The sequence below is a fragment of the Bos indicus genome, chromosome 1 (assembly GCF_029378745.1).
Source record: "Bos indicus isolate NIAB-ARS_2022 breed Sahiwal x Tharparkar chromosome 1, NIAB-ARS_B.indTharparkar_mat_pri_1.0, whole genome shotgun sequence".
NCBI lineage: Eukaryota > Metazoa > Chordata > Mammalia > Artiodactyla > Bovidae > Bos > Bos indicus.
Genome location: NC_091760.1, coordinates 2,895,374 through 2,911,365, shown reverse-complemented (window position 1 = coordinate 2,911,365; position 15,992 = coordinate 2,895,374). Strand labels below are relative to the sequence as shown.

The following is a 15,992-nucleotide window of genomic DNA, read 5'->3' as shown; positions in this document are numbered from 1 at the left end:
GTAGTTTTATAAAATATGATTGACCTTTCTTTAACAAGTGGAAAACATTAGCATGTCATGTGGCAATACTGAAAAACAAAGCATTAAATCCCCTAAAATTGTTTTTATTGTATAAAAATGAAAATCAAAAGAAACTCTATAGGTATTCACTAAATATAATTCTTGCATTTAAAAATGTATTTGAAAATATTTCCATTTGAATGTGATTCTCATTGCCAAATGTTATGTGCATCTAAAAAACCTCTATCAGTTCAGTCACTCAGTTTTGTCCAACTTTGCGACCCCATGGACTGCAGCACACCAGCCTTCCCTGTCCATCAGCAACTCCCTAAGCTCGCTCAAACTCATGTCCATAGAGTCGGTGATGCCATCCAACCATCTCATCCTCTGTGGTCCCCTTCTCCTCCCACCTTCAGTCTTTCCCAGCAACAGGCTCTCTTCCAAGGAGTCAGTTCTTCACATCAGGTGGCCAAAGTATCGGAGTTTCAGCTTCAGCATCAGTCCTTCCAATGAATATTCAGGACTGATCTCCTTGCAGTCCAAGGGACTCTCAAGAGTCTTCCCCAATATCACAGTTCAAAAGCATCAATTCTTCAGTGCTTAGCTTTCTTTATAGCTTTATAAAAACCTCTAGCTGCCCACAAAAGTGGAGGGAAGTTTTTCAACATATTTTAAAAGACTTCAAATGAAATATTTCCGTTCATGAGATGTTTTGGGCCCACTGTTCTATTCCAACTAGTTTGTAAAAACAACTTTTGAACAGCAGGAAATAAAACTTTTAATGTAAACTGTAAGTCAAAGAGTCATTGTCATAGATTTCAATGAGAGTATGATTAATAAATGCAACCAAGAACTTCCTTCTTCCTTTTAGATCCACATGTTCTCACCGGGTATTTTTCCATCTACAACCTCACTGAAGCAAACACTGACATACTTGGAATCAAACCTAAAAATTTATGAATCACAGAGTACTAATACGAAGTTTTTAAAAAATAGGCCTAACAACTAGACAGATTCACTAAAAATCACTGTGCACTTGGAATGAGTGAATTTCATGGTATTTAAATTATGTGTTAGGACTTCGCAGGCAAGCACACTGGAGTGGCAGCCCCCACGGCTTGAACCCAGGTCTCCTGCATTGCTGGTGGTCTCCTAACTCTGAGTCACTAGGGAAGCCCCTCTAAATTATACCTGTTGTTTACAAGGCCACACTCAAGAGCAAAGTTCTTTACAAAAACTCATTTTACCTTAAAATTAAATTGATTGTTAGAATTAACAGCTACATCTTTGACTGCTTATTTCATCACTCATCCTTTATATTTTCCCTTTTATTTTTATAATGTGCATAATCTATTATTAAGGTACTTAATCTTGGATTAAAAGTTTGGTGCTGCAGTCCATGGGATCGCAACAAGCGGGACACGACTTATGGACTGAACTACGAGGGCAGACGACCAAAAGAGCTTACAGACCTCTGTTCCAGACAGCATCCCAAGGCCATCCTCTGGATCCTCGCCAGTAGGTAACCACGTTCGCACCCAGGTCGTCCCCCCAAAAACGAGCTCTTTACATCAGTTCAGTCGCTCAGTCGTGTCCGACTCTGTGACCCCATGGACTGCAGCACGCCAGGCCTCCCTGTCCATCACCAAATCCCAGAGTTTACTCAAACTCATGTCCATCCAGTCGGTGATGCCATCCAACCATCTCATCCTCTGTCATCCCCTTCTCCTCCCGCCTTCAATCTTTCCCAGCAGCAGGGTCTTTGCAAATGAGTCAGCTCTCTACGTGCCTAGTCTTAATTCTGGACACACCTACCCAGATGGCAAACGACTCCAGTAATTCTTGCTTGGGAAATCCCATGGACATAGGAAGAAGCCTGGTGGGCTACAGACCATGGGGTCGCTGAAGAGTTGGACACGACTTAGCAACTAAATATCAACAAGCCTTGGCTCACAGAAAGAGAAAGTGAAGTCGCTCAGTCGTGTCCGACTCTTTGCGGCCCCATGGACTGTACCATTCTACCAGGCTCCTCCATCCACGGAATTTTCCAAAGCAAGAGCACGGGAGTGGGAAGCCGTTCCCTTTTCCAGAGGATCTTCCCGACCTGGAGATCGAACCCCGGTCTCCCGCATTGGAGGCAGACGCTTTCCCGTCTGCGCCACCAGGCAAGCTCTGCACAAAGGAAATGGCTTGACCCGCTAGAAGAGTCTTCATTCCTTCCCCACTTAGCCTCCCCGACACCGTTCCCCCAGGCTCCCCAGTCCGTGACGTGGCCTCCAGCCCCCCAGCCCGCCCCCAGGGCCAAGAGCGCCCAGAGTGCCCTCCCACTGCCGCTAAGAGGAAGGGCGGACAGCGGGCCTCGAGGTTTGCGCAGGCGCCCTGGCGACCTCCGCGTTCCCGCCCGGGGTCAAGGCCTCCAGTGAGGCGCGGTCTTCCCGGAACCCGGTGTTGCAAGGCTTAGTAAGCAGTCAATGCCGAGAACCAGGGGGCGGGCGGCGGAGGCGGGGCCGCCCCTCCCCCCTCGACACCACCACCCCTTCCCCCGACACCACCCGCCTCCGACACCACCCCCTCCAACACCGCTGTCCCGCGCGCGTGCGCGGACCGGGACACACGAGGTGAAGGCACGGCGCGTGCGCAGGTCGGAGGGCTGAGGGAAGGGCCGACGCGGAGTGGGCGGGGCCGGAGCGGCTGGAGGGGACACGGCGAACTAGGGGCGCTGGCCTTGGCGGGACGGCCTGGGTGCCTCAGTCTCCGTCGCGCCGCCGCGCGGTGCCTGCCGCGGTAGTGGGTGGCCGAAAGATGTGACTGGAGGGCTACCGGCGGCCCGCGGACGATGCTCGCTCTCCTGGGCGCGACGACCCTGATGCTGGTCGCTGGGAGATGGGTGCTGCCCGCCGCCTCAGGTGAGAGAGAGAGGGATCCCGGCGCTGCCGCGTCAGCTGGACTGCGGTGGCGGCGCGGGAAACGTCGGCCCCGGGGACGGGGGTGGAGGGACAGACGCCCTCATTGGGAGACCTCTGGTTGTCCGCGGTCGCAGTGCCTCATTGAAACGGACTCAAATCAAACTTCAGTTTCAGTCGCTCATTCGTGTCCGACTCTCTGCGACCCCATGGACCGCAGCACACCAGGCCTCCCTGTCCATCACCAACTCCCGGAGCTTACTCAAACTCTTGTCCATCGAGTCGGTGATGCCATCCAACCATCTGTCGTCCCCTTCTCCTCCAGCCCTCAATCTTTCCCAGCATCAGGGTCTTTTCCAAGGAGTCAGGTGGCCAAAGGATTGGAGTTTCAGCGTCGGTCCTTCCAAAGATGAAACAACAGAAAGTGATGTTCGAGATTCTTCCCCAGCCGCTTGCTCGGGGGCGCCCTCGCCTGTGCCTGCTGCCTGCCCCCACCTTCCACCCCCGCAGGGCTGGGTGTGCACTGCTTTGGTGACCAGTTTGTTTCCTTCCTAAAAGTCAGGCAGCTCCACTGCACAGTTAAATAATAAACAAGGCTTAGAGCTGTGCTGCTGGTTTCCTCTATTCAGTAGAGAGTTCTTGATCCCACGGGTAAATGCCCAGTAGGGTGTGCAAGGATTTCTGTGCCCTCAGGATTCAATCAGTCTAATAATAATAGTAAGACCAAGTGAAGTCTCTCAGTCGTGTCCGACTCTTTGCGACCCCATGGACTGTAGCCCACCACGCTCCTCCATCCATGGTATTTTCCAGGCAAGAATACTGGAGTGGATTGTCATTTCCTTTTCCAGGGGACCTTCCCGACCCAGGGATCGAACCCAGGTCTTCTGCATTGTAGGCAGACGCTTTACCGTCTGAGCCACAAGGGAAGTCCTAACAACAAAATCCCCCAACCAGAGATGGAACCCTCCTCCCCTGCATTGCAAGGCAGACTCTTAACCACCGGACCACCAGGCAGGGCCAAATAGGAAGGCTGGGAGCCACCAAGCTAATTTGCCACCTTTCTTAATTTAGGGGGGATACATGGGGGAAATAGCTATTGGAAGATTGACGTGGTAGTAAGAAGATATACCAAAGACAAACAGGGCCTCGCAACAGAGCAGAAATCTGGGAGTTGGTGAGGCCACCTGCATGCTTGCTAAGTCACTTCAGTCCTGTTTGACTCTTTGCAACCCCATGGACCGTAGCCCACCAGGCTCCTCTGTCTCTGGGTTTCTCCAGGCAAGAATACTGGAATGGGTTACCATGCCCTCCTCCAGGGGATCTTCCCAACTCAGTACCTTTACCTACATTGGCAGGTAGGTTCTTTACCACTAGTGACACCTGGTAAGCCTAGTGGCTTAAATGCTTATTTGCTTTGAAAATCATACTCTGATTTTCTGGGGTACATGATATCCTATCTATCTTGTCCTAAAAATATGTTGTTTTTACCAACAAAATGGGTTTATTCCAGAATAGCAGAGGAATTGCAATTTAGGGCAACCAAGTTTATAGCAAGGGCTTCCCAGATAGCTCACTGGTAAAGAATCCACTTGCCAGTACAGGAGACATGAGTTTGATCCCTGGGTGGAGAAGATTCCCTGGAGAAGGAAATGGCAACCCTCTCCAGTGTTCTTGCCTGGGAAATGCCATGGACAGACGAGCCTGGTGGGCTACAGTCCATCTAATCGCCAAGAGTCAGACACAACTTAGTGACTACAACAACAAGCTACAGCAAAAACCATAGCCAAGTCCAACAAGGAAAGGAGAACATTACTTTATAGAGCAAAAGAAGGAAGTTGGTGGGGTTTTAAAAGAAATTCCGTTGGTTGAAGGTGAGAGTTCGGGGTGGTGCTACTCTTCGCATTGTCTGTGTTGGTTGCTGGGAGAGGAGAGTTTTTCCTTTTGGGGTCTGGAATTGCTGGTGAGTGAACATACATGAGGGCTCCGGCTTCTGGCCTCCTGACTTCATTTTAAATGAGGTTTCCTTTATTATGTTTCACACCTACTTTTCAGACTGTCCCACAAATATTGTATATAATATATGGGTACTAGGGTCCTGGTGTAACCCCTAATAATTGCTTTGGAGTCTTTTGTTCATGAAAATTTTGCATTAACTTATGTTTGCTTTCATATCAAAAGAATTTCCCCAGAATTTTCATGTAAAATTAACATTCCAGGAAGCTGTTCATTAAGATCATAATTGTAATCTGTATTAGAGGAGAGCTAAAATAAACTTCATACACAACTGGCATTTTTTGCTCTCTTAACTACGTACCAGACACTACTCTGAGTGTTTTAAAGGTACAAACTCATTTAGCTTTCAAAATAAAGCTGAGCACCGTTATCCTCATTTTATAGAGAAGCAGGCTGAGGCCATATAGCTAGCCTGTGCTTTAGGGAGAAATCAGACCCTGAAAATCTGGCCCCAAAGCCCTGGGGCTTACAGGCTAGCTGTTTTCTGAAGACCACACAATTTAGTTCTTGATTATCCACCTATATGTTAAGGACTTAGTTCTCTTTCAATTAACTAATCTAGTTTTTTTCACAAAGGAAGAGTAATGTTCAAAACTAAATGTAATGTTAACTCTGACCTGAGATCATAATATTGCTCTGTGTTTCAAAGTAATCAAAATGTTTGTACTTTCAAACCTAGTAAATGCAGCTCTGAGATCGATCCTAGTCTAAGAAAACTGTCCAAAATATAGTAGGAAATTTATATTTGTATAGATGTTATGTGTTTGGGTTTACGTCAGACTTGAAAATGCAGTAAACTGTTTCTAGTCATCATTATGAATCTGAAGGGCTGGAAACAACCAATTGTATAAAAAGTATTGGATTACATACCCATTTAGGGCTTCCCTGGTAGCTCAGTACATAAAGAATCTGCCTGCAGTTCGGGAAACTCAGAGTTGAGTTCGATTCCTGGGTCAGAAAGATCCCCTGGAGCAGGGCATGGCAACCCACTCCAGTATTCTTGCCTGGGAAATTCCATGGACAGAGGAGCCTAGCAGGCTGCATGGGGTCACAAAGAGTCAAACACAACTGAAGCAACTGAGCACGCACGCATGCAGCTACCCATTAATATATTTTACATGCTAAAGGTTGAAGTAAATTATTATTAAAGGGCTATTGCTAATACTTTACTGTCTGAGCCACCAGGGAAGTCCAACAGAACAAAATCTATGAACTCTAAAAGCTTATTTAATAACTATTTCCAAGTCCCTGTCCACGCCTGATAGCTCAACTAGTAAAAAATCTGCCTGTAGTACAGGAGACCCCAGGTCGATTCCTGGGTTGGGAAGATCCTCTGGAGAAGGGAATGGCTACCCGCTCCAGTATTCTTCACTGGAGAATCCCATGGACATTTGTTGGTCTCATAAAAGCCAAGATGCCTGTAATTCCAGGGTCTCCTTCCATTAGAACAGAAGGATTTCATCCCAAAGGAAATGCCTGGCTGTACCCTGGGTATCAGATTTCCTTATCCTCTCTCAAGGCTGTAGACTAAAAATGCCATCAAACCTTTTATTAATGCCATAAACCCAGTCGCTCTCTTTTGGCTGCATAGAATCTAAAATTCCAACAGCTTGGCATGGGAATTAAGTTTAGAGTGGGATAAAGGGAAGTAATTCTATTTGGTAATGAAGTCTCAGAGAATACAAGTGTAAAATAGGTAATTGAGGGTGGAGAGACTCAATAAATACCTCCCCAAATTAAAAAAAATTCAGAAAATATTTTCTCAGGCATCTCCCTCTTTGACTCCGTACCATAATATCTCTAAATGGAAACCAGAGGCAGCAATCCATTTTTTTAAAGTTCTTTTTTTCAGTTCAGTTCAGTCGCTCAATCACATCCAACTCTTGGCAACCCCATGGACTGCAGCGCACCGGGCCTCCCTGTCTATCACCAACTCCCCGAGTTTACTCAAACTCAAGTCCATTGAGTTGGTGATGCCATCCAACCATCTCATCCTCTATCATCCCCTTCTCCTCCTGCCCTCAATCTTTCCCAGCATCTGGGTCTTTTCCAATGAGTCAGTTCTTCACATCAGGTGGCCAAAGTATTGGAGTTTCAGCTTCAATATCAGTCCTTCCAATGAACATTCAGGACTGATTTCCTTTAGGATGAACTGGTTGGATCTCCTTGCCGTCCAAGGGACTCTCAAGAGTCTTCTCCAACACCACAGTTCAAGAACATCAATTCTTCGGCGCTCAGCTTTCTTTATAGTCCAACTCTCACATCCATACATGACTGGAACAATGTATTTCTGTATGTATATATTTATTTTCATGTTTAACACCAGAAACATTTTATATTAGGGTGTAGCCGATTAACAATGTTGTGATAGTTTCAGGTGAACAGCGAAGACATTCAGCCGTACATATTCCCGTTCTTCCCTAAACGCGCCCCCCCCCCCCCCACATCCAGGCCACCACGTAACATTGAGCAGTGTTCCGTGTGCTATACAATAGATCTTTGTTGGTTATCCACCCCTATAGTAGAAAGTCTGTAAGGAGATAGCATCCTTGTCCTATGGCAGAACTACCGTAGGAAAAAGAATAAACTTAAAAACTGGTCTTTTAAAAATTGCAATTTATCATAGTGAAAGATCAGTCTTCTCTGATGAGGAAAAAGTTCTTCTGAACTCAACATTAGTCTGAGGATGCTGAGAAATGCTGATTAAGTTTAAAGCTGTACAGACCCTGCCTTAAGGAACTTGTGTTCTGGTTGGAGGTTGTGTTTAACATAAGCAGTTTTTAAAAAGATGTCTTCACCTTCACACATCAAGTTTTTAAGCCTACTAGATGTCAGTACTGTGCTGAGTACATCTGCTTCAGTGTAAAATTGAGTGGTGCAGATTCATGGTGCAGAGTGTGAAAAGAGAGCAAGGTTGCATTTGCTGCAATATTTGAGAAAGGTTTTCTCTTGGAGGGCAAGCTTGAGCTGGGTCTTGGAAGGTTTGAGTGGTCAGGAAGAGAAACGCTTTTTGGGTGGGGGGCCAAAAAGGAAGAATCAGAAGAGACAGAGAGAGCATCCAGCTGGTGGAAGATTTGTACTAGAAGTAGAAATATAAATATGGACATATCACCAAATCACTTTGCTGTACACCTGAAACTAACACAATACGGTAAATCAACTATACTTCACATTTTTTAACAGTATAGGAAATGAAATAGGTCTCTAGATGGAAGTCTGTAAAATAAACAGAAGGGCTCAGACTTCATATGTTAAGCAGTCAAGACCTTTTCAGGGTGCTAAAGGACCTGGCTGACATGATGAACTTTCATATCTCTTATCAATTTTGTATGTGAATGTTTGGCTTCTATAAATAGTTGTCAGTTCTGAAACCACATCTGTTCAGTTCTGTGTCAGAGTATATCCCTGTCTGAACACAGTATATGAGAAAAACCAAGTTGAGGGTGTTAAACAGCCGAGCCCATGTCCTTTATGTCAGTATCACTTCTAAGACAAAAGAAAAATACTATTTTTATACACAGACTTTTCTTCCCAGTTAAAAGACAAGTACCTTTTTACAGTTCATTTTTTCCACCTTTATGGAGCTATAATTGACATATAATATTTGCTTTTTATAGATTTTAAAAACCTCAACCATTTTCCAGTTCTCTTGAATGCAGAGATAGAGGTAATTAGCAGTCTTCCCATGCTGAGAACAAGCACTAGGGTTTTTTTTAGATTTTTTTATTTACTTAATTTTGTTATATTTAAATGTATTCACTGTCCAGTCAGTGATGTCAAGGAAAGAATGATTTTTTAAAATATCTATAGCATGTATATACATATAACTGTATGGTATGTCTGTCTAACTGTCTTCTGTCTTATTATCTTGACAGGGGAAGCAAATCTGAAGCCTGAAAATGTCGAGATCCACATCATTGATGACAATTTTTTCCTGAAGTGGAACAGCAGCAGTGAGTCTGTCAAGAATGTGACTTTTTCAGCAGATTATCAAATGTACGTTACTCTATACTCAGGGATCTGCTGAATAATTTTTATCACTTTAACACCATAAATTTTCAAATTTGGGAAACATTTGGTGTTTCCTCTTTTTTTAAAGAAAATATATGGCAGTTTTGCATACTAAGTATAACTTCTTTGCTACAGTTAGAGACTTAGTCTAAGAGTGAGAGTTCAGATTTCATCTTTGGGTTTTGAAGCAAAAGATTTGGGGGATTGTGCTAGCCATACGCTCTCTGTTCTGGACGCTTCAGCTTCTTAAAGCAGAAATTAGGGTCTGACCTAGAGCATACCCTGAGAATATGGGAGACTGTCCCTAAAAGCCTAGCCACTGTCTTGGAATCAGCCACCAGGTCTTCTGTGGTCAGGTTTTCCTCTTTCCTCCATCACGCACAGTCTTAGTTCTGGACACCCTGGCTGAGTATCAGTGTGCTGGGCCCTGAACTTCCTCAGTGTTTCTGGAGGTTCTGCCTCCTCCCTAGGGCTAACTTTCCACCTAATGATTGCCAAGAGGGTAGGCAGACTGGGAGTTGACAGCGGAAAGGATTTCTGAAGCAAAGAGGAAGTATAGCACTTTGTTTTGGGTCCTAAGACCCTGTCTGCTCACTGTGACCCTTGTCCCAAGCGTAGGCAGGAAGTCAGGCATGAAGAAACAGGGTGTGGGGTCTCTAGAACCAGGGTTCCGCCATTTCAACCACAGCCCGGCTGTTCTCTGCATGTGTGCGTGCTCAGTTGCTCAGTCCTATCCGACTCTTTGCAACTCCATGGCCTGTAACCTGCCAGGCTCCTCTCTCCATGGGATTTTTTTTTTTTTTTTTTTTTCTCCATGGGATTTTTGTAGGCAAGAAGACTGGAGTGGGTTGCCATTTCCTTCTCCAGAGGATCTCCTTGACCCAGGAATTGAGCCCGCATCTCCTGTCTCCTGCATGGGCAGACAGATTCTTTACTGCTGAGCCACCTGGGAAGCCCCAGCTGTTCTCTAGTTGATTGTGAATAAGCTGTTAGTGTGTGTGTGGGTGTACAGCTGACCCTTGAGCAATGGCGGGAACAGGGGTGCCTAACCCGCTGCTCCTACCCGCTGCCGCTGCTGGCTGCAGTCAGAAATCTGAGTATAACTTCACAGTAGACCCTTCATATCTGCATCCGTGGATTCACCCACCCCAAGATCTTGTAATGCTGTAAAGTGTGTATTTACTGAAAGAAAGCTGCGTGTAAGTGGGCTCACATAGTTCAGACCCATGTTGTCAAGGGTATATATGTATACACACACTATATATTGTTTTCCTCACAATGGATCGTGTAAAATTTTTCATCTTTTTCTTTAAATTGAACTTTGAGTTTTGTTACCAATTTTGTTCTTTGCCTTAGTTCTTATTAAACAACTATTTTTTAGGCATAATAGAGATTATTTCATATTCCTTTATTTTAAATGGCCGTTGTATTAAAAGAGCAGAGTCATAGACCGTGGTCTCGTGTTCATGTCCCTTCACACATTCTGTTGCTTTTACTAACTGCTCCAGTTCATGACAATCTCTTACTCTTTGTTCTAACTTTGGTCCAGGGCACTGTTTCAGTGTGTTCTTAGTCGGTCCTTTCTCTATTCTGTTCTGCTAGCTTTATAAGCACTTGCCTTGTAAGAATATGCCAGGTTACAAGTTTGGAGAGCCAGTTCAGCAGTTAGTATGGGATAGTATAGTATGGGCTTGAGCCAGGCTTGTTGTTGAGTCGCTCAGTCAAGTCCAACTTTTTGCAACCCCATGGACTGCAGCACACCAGGCTTCCCGGTCCTTCACTATCTCCCAGAGTTTGCTTAAACTCATGTCCATTGAGTCAGTGATGCCGTCCAACCATCTCATCCTCTGTCACCCACTTCTCCTCCTGCCCTCAGTCTTTCCCAGAATCAGGGTCTTTTCCGATGAGTCGGTTCTGCATGGGTTTTAGTCCATCCTCTGCTACTTACTCTATCAGTTTCCTTATCTGTGAAGTAAAGATAAAAAACTAATATGACCACATGTAATTTATCTTTCAAACCAAGATACTTCTGAGAGTGAACAGAAGCACTTGATTTTAGATAAGCTGCAACAACAAATTTAAAGCAGGACAGTGCCAGGCAGACTGGTCTGGGACACCCCAGTGATGAAGCATCTAAGACAGAAGCCTGTTGCAAGTGTTGCTAATTGTGTATAAAGTGCACAGAACAGTGGTACAGAGTATGTGATCAACTAAAATGAGGTTAATAGCAGCAGCAGACAAATTTTTCAGTACAGTATTTCTCAGAACATAAGACACATCACTGGTGATGAATGATGCACAGACACATGAATAAGCTACTGGGATGCTAGTGCCTGTAGAATATACACCACCTAGGCTGGATCATGGAAAAAGCAAGAGAGTTCCAGAAAAACACCTATTTCTGTTTTATTGACTACGCCAAAGCCTTTGACTGTGTGGATAACAATAAACTGTGGGAAATTCTGAAAGAGATGGGAATACCAGACCACCTGACCTGCCTCTTGAGAAACCTGTATGCAGGTCAGGAAGGAACAGTTAGAATTGGACATGGAACAACAGACTGGTTCCAGATAGGAAAAGGAGTACGTCAAGGCTGTATATTGTCACCCTGCTTATTTAACTTCTATGCAGAGTACACCATGAGAAACGCTGGGCTGGAAGAAGCACAAGCTGGAATCAAGATTGCCGGGAGAAATATCAATAACCTCAGATATACAGATGATACCACCCTTATGGCAGAAGATGAAGAGGAACTAAAAAGCCTCTTAATAAAAGTGAAAGAGGAAAGTGAAAAGGTTGGCTTAAAGCTCAACATTCAGAAAACGAAGATCATGGCATTCAGTCCCATCACTTCATGGGAAATAGATGGGGAAACAGTGTCAGACTTTATTTTTTTGGGCTCCAAAATCACTGCAGATGGTGATTGCAGCCATGAAGTTAAAAGATGCTTACTCCTTGGAAGGAAAGTTATGACCAACCTAGGTAGCATATTCAAAAGCAGAGACATTACTTTGCCAACAAAGGCCCGTCCAGTCAAGGCTATGGTTTTTCCTGTGGTCATGTATGGATGTGAGAGTTGGACTGTGAAGAAAGCTAAGTGCCAAATAATTGATGCTTTTGAGCTGTGGTGTTGGAGAAGACTTTTGAGAGTCCCTTGAACTGCAAAGAGATCCAACCAGTCCATTCTAAAGGAGATCAGCCCTGGGTGTTCATTGGAAGGACTGATATTGAAGCTGAAACTCCAATACTTTGGCCACTTGACGTGAAGAACTGATTCATTGGAAAAGACCCTGATGCTGGGAAAGATTGAAGGCGGGAGGAGAAGGGGATGACAGAGGGTGAGATGGCTGGATGGCATCACTGACTCGATAGACATGAGTTTGAGTGAATTCCAGGAGTTGGTGATGGACAGGGAGGCCTGGCGTGCTGCGATTCATGGGGTCGCAAAGAGTCGGACACGACTGAGCGACTGAACTGAATTGAACTGAAGGCATCAGTGTTTGCGTTGTTATTTAGTTGCTCCGTCATGTGTGACTCTTTGTGACCGCCTGGACTGTAGCCTGCCAGGCTCCTCTGTCCATGGGATTCTCCAGGCAAGAATACTGGAATGGGTTGCCATGCCCTCCTCCAGGGGGTCTTCCAACCCAAGGTTCAAATCCACGTCTCCCGCATTGTGGGGGGCAGAGTCTTTACTGTTGAGCCACCTGGAAGCCCTCAGTGTTTTTGACTGACATCTAAAATGTATAATGGCGGGGCTGCCCTGGCGGTCCAGTGGTTAAGAGTCCACCTGCAATGCAGGGGACACTGGTTGATCCCTGGTCTGGGAAGATTCCACATGCTGTGAAGCAGCTGGGTCCATGCACCACAACTACTGAGCCCACACTCTAGAGCCCGAGAGCCACACCTACTAAAGCCCACGGGCCAGAGCCTGTGTTCCACAACAAGAGAAGCCACGGCAATGAGAAGCCCGTGCCCCGCAGCTGGAGGGCAGCCCCTGTTCTCCACAGCCAGACAGAGCCCACATGCAGCAGCAAAGAGCTGGCACAGCCAAAACTTGTAAAACGCTTTTTTAATTATAAAATGTATTATAGGTAGCATGGAGTTTTCATTCAACAAATACCGATTGCCTTTTATGCCGAATACTTTCCTCAGTACTTGGGATTACGTTAGTGAATAGGAGAGACAAAGATGGCATGAAGTTTTATTATGACACTGGTTTCATGAAATGAATTTTCTATTGATTGCATATTTATTTTCAAATTATATTTCTGCTCTGATCTAAGTACTGTATATGATAAAGTTTTTTTAAAAGAAAATGTAAAAGAAGCTGCAGTAGCCCCCTTACGTGCAAAAGCAATTATAATAGAGCAAGTAGCTGTGTCTCCCGAGCAGAAAGGACGGACGTGGAGTGAGGGTGGGTTGAAACCATATCAAGGCTTAGTTACAAACTTTTTATAACGTTTTCTGCTTATAATAAGAGCTCTCCAGGTAACAGGAGAAGAGATGCGTTACTGGCTTTTTGCCTGGAGCTCATTTTATTTGGACCCTCTGTGCCCCTGATTGAAAGAAGTCTGTGTACCCTTCCCACTTCCCGGACGTCCTTATATCTCCTGATTTCTCTAGAACTGTATTTTCTAATAAATGACATGGGGGGAGGACTGAATTTTGGTTTAGATGTTTAAAATCTGAATTTTAAAAAATAGATTCTGATGTGGAGGAGTTTCTCAGGAAGATTTGCATGTGAATTAAGGTGTTAATACTGCTTGTGAAAGGGAAGCCACAGCTGCTTGACGCAGGTCATTCTGTTTGGGAGCACTTCTCACCGCTGTGGTTTTTCTGACTAGATCCAGACTTGTCCACATGTTACATATACAATCTCAGGAAACAGACGTTTCTGGGCAAAGGATGTCCTGAGTGAGGGAATATCATGTATGCCACATACGCAAACAACTGGCAATCAGGGTGCCAGTCATGATTTCCAGAAGCTTCATGAAGGATTTCTATCCAGACGAGTTATCTTTCCGAACAGAATTGTAGAAATGCCACAGCACTTTTGTGTACTCCACTGTTGTGCTGTTATTTGTTAAGTTATTTTTGATAATTTAATAAAAGGTTGTGAACATTAATAAATAAATAAACAAAGGTGTTACTAATGCCAAGTCTACTCTCAGGGTTCAAGCAGGTAAAGTTAGAAGAGCAGACTGGCCAGGAATGAAGTGTGCCCATAGGGTAGTTTTTATTATTGGCACCTTTTTTAAAATGCTTCTTTTTTTGAAAAATAAGGTAGACTTGAGTTGGAGTCAGCACACAAATTATTTAGATATCACTCCTAGTTTCTATTGCTTTTAGTAAAGAACATCCTTAGCTTTTTAAACAGTTTTTATTTATTTTTGGCTGCACTGGGTCTTTGTTGCTGCACACGGGTTTCTCCAGTCGCGGCCGGTTGGAGCTATTGTTTTTCCAGAGCACAGGCTCTAGGTGCGAGGTCTTCAGTCGTTGTGGTGCATAGGCCCAATTGCCTTGGAAACTTCCCAGACTAGGGATCGAACCCATGTCCCCTCCACTGGCAGACAGACTCCTAATCACTGGACCACCAGGGAAGTCCATCCTTTAGCTCTTTATTAAAGACACTTTGCTGCTGCTGCTGCTAAGTTGCTTCAGTCGTGTCCGACTCTGTTCGACCCCACAGACGGCAGCCCACCACGCTCCGCCGTCCCTGGGATTCTCCAGGCAAGAACACTGGAGTGGGTTGCCATTTCCTTCTCCGATGCATGAAAGTGAAAAGTGAAAGTGAAGTCGTTCAGTCGTGTCCGACTCTTAGCAACCCCATGGACTGCAGCCTACCAGGCTCCTCCGTCCATGGGATTTTCCAGGCAAGAGTACTGGAGTGGGGTGCCATTGCCTTCTCCAAAAGACACTTTAGCATCTTTAAAATGAGGTCTATAATATATAAACATGAGCTTATGCTAGAACTGTGCATTAGGCTTAACAAAAATGTCTTCTCAGAGGTTAGTTTCCCTGTTTGATATGAGGCAGACAGGGCTTTCCAGAGGCAAACATTTTGAAATCTAGTATTTGTTTTCTGTTGCTCACCTTCACTTCAGCCTCTCCTCTTTGTGGCAGCATGGCCTTTTTGTTTTAGGCACCGTGTGTCAACTTGATTTCTTCATGTGCTTTTAAAAAAAAGTCTAGTATCAGTCACTTAAGCTCGCTTCATGATGGACTGAGTCCCCATGGAGAAGTTTGTTAGCTTATGTTAACAGGTTAAGTTCTTTGTTTCTGGTGGTGTAATAGAAGGAATTACAGAGATCAGTATGCAGAAGGGATGGTTTGGTTTTAAGGAGAGCAGAGGAAGTTCTCAAACCATACTGATTCTGAGGTCTTGCTTAGGGCTAGTAAATCTCTTCCTAGGAGGAGATCAGAAGGGAATCAAATCCACTTTACAGATTTTCAGTGGGGAAGAGAGGATCCAGAATAGAAAGCAGTTGGCCAAAAGTGACACAACTGTTTTTAACAAAGCCAACACTAAGTCCTCTTTCGTCTTAGGGGTTCTTTCTCTGCTTCTTTGAAATCCTAATGCAACCACCCACAGAATTACAGAACTTTATTAAGTTGACTGTATGTTAGAATGATTCCACTGTATAAATAATAACTTGGCTGTGTATGCAATGAAAAAGAGTAGTAGAATGTTACACACAAAAATATTATCAAAACATTAACTGAAGTAGAGTTACTAGAAGGAATAACTACTTGCCTTAGCTTAGAGGCTTCCCTAGTGGCTCCAATGGTAAAGAACCCGCCTGCCAGTGCAGGAGACACAGTAGACGTAGGTTCCATCCCTGGGTCAGGAAGATCTCCTGGAGGAGGAAATGGCAACCCACTCCCTTATTCCTGCCTGGAGAATCCCACAGACAGAGGAGCCTGGTGGGCTACCGTCCATGGGATTGAAAGAGTCAGACACGACTGAGAGACTCACACACACACTGGCTTTATAATGTTAATGTCAATAGAAAACATGTTTGTCACTCTTGTATTTATAATGTTCATTCATTCCTTTGCTTTTTT

General features: G+C 44.7%; 1 protein-coding gene across 1 annotated transcript in view; it reads left to right on the top strand.

Moving 5' to 3' along the window:
* Positions 1–2,578: 2,578 nt before the first annotated feature.
* The window catches only part of IFNAR1 (interferon alpha and beta receptor subunit 1), a 30,606-nt gene continuing 17,192 nt past the window's right edge, over positions 2,579–15,992 (top strand). Inside the window, exons 1-2 of the mRNA XM_019976958.2 lie at positions 2,579–2,906; positions 8,792–8,912. Coding sequence (XP_019832517.2) covers positions 2,837–2,906; positions 8,792–8,912 — 191 coding nt within the window. The 5' untranslated portion in view covers positions 2,579–2,836. The remainder of the gene's footprint in view (positions 2,907–8,791; positions 8,913–15,992) is intronic.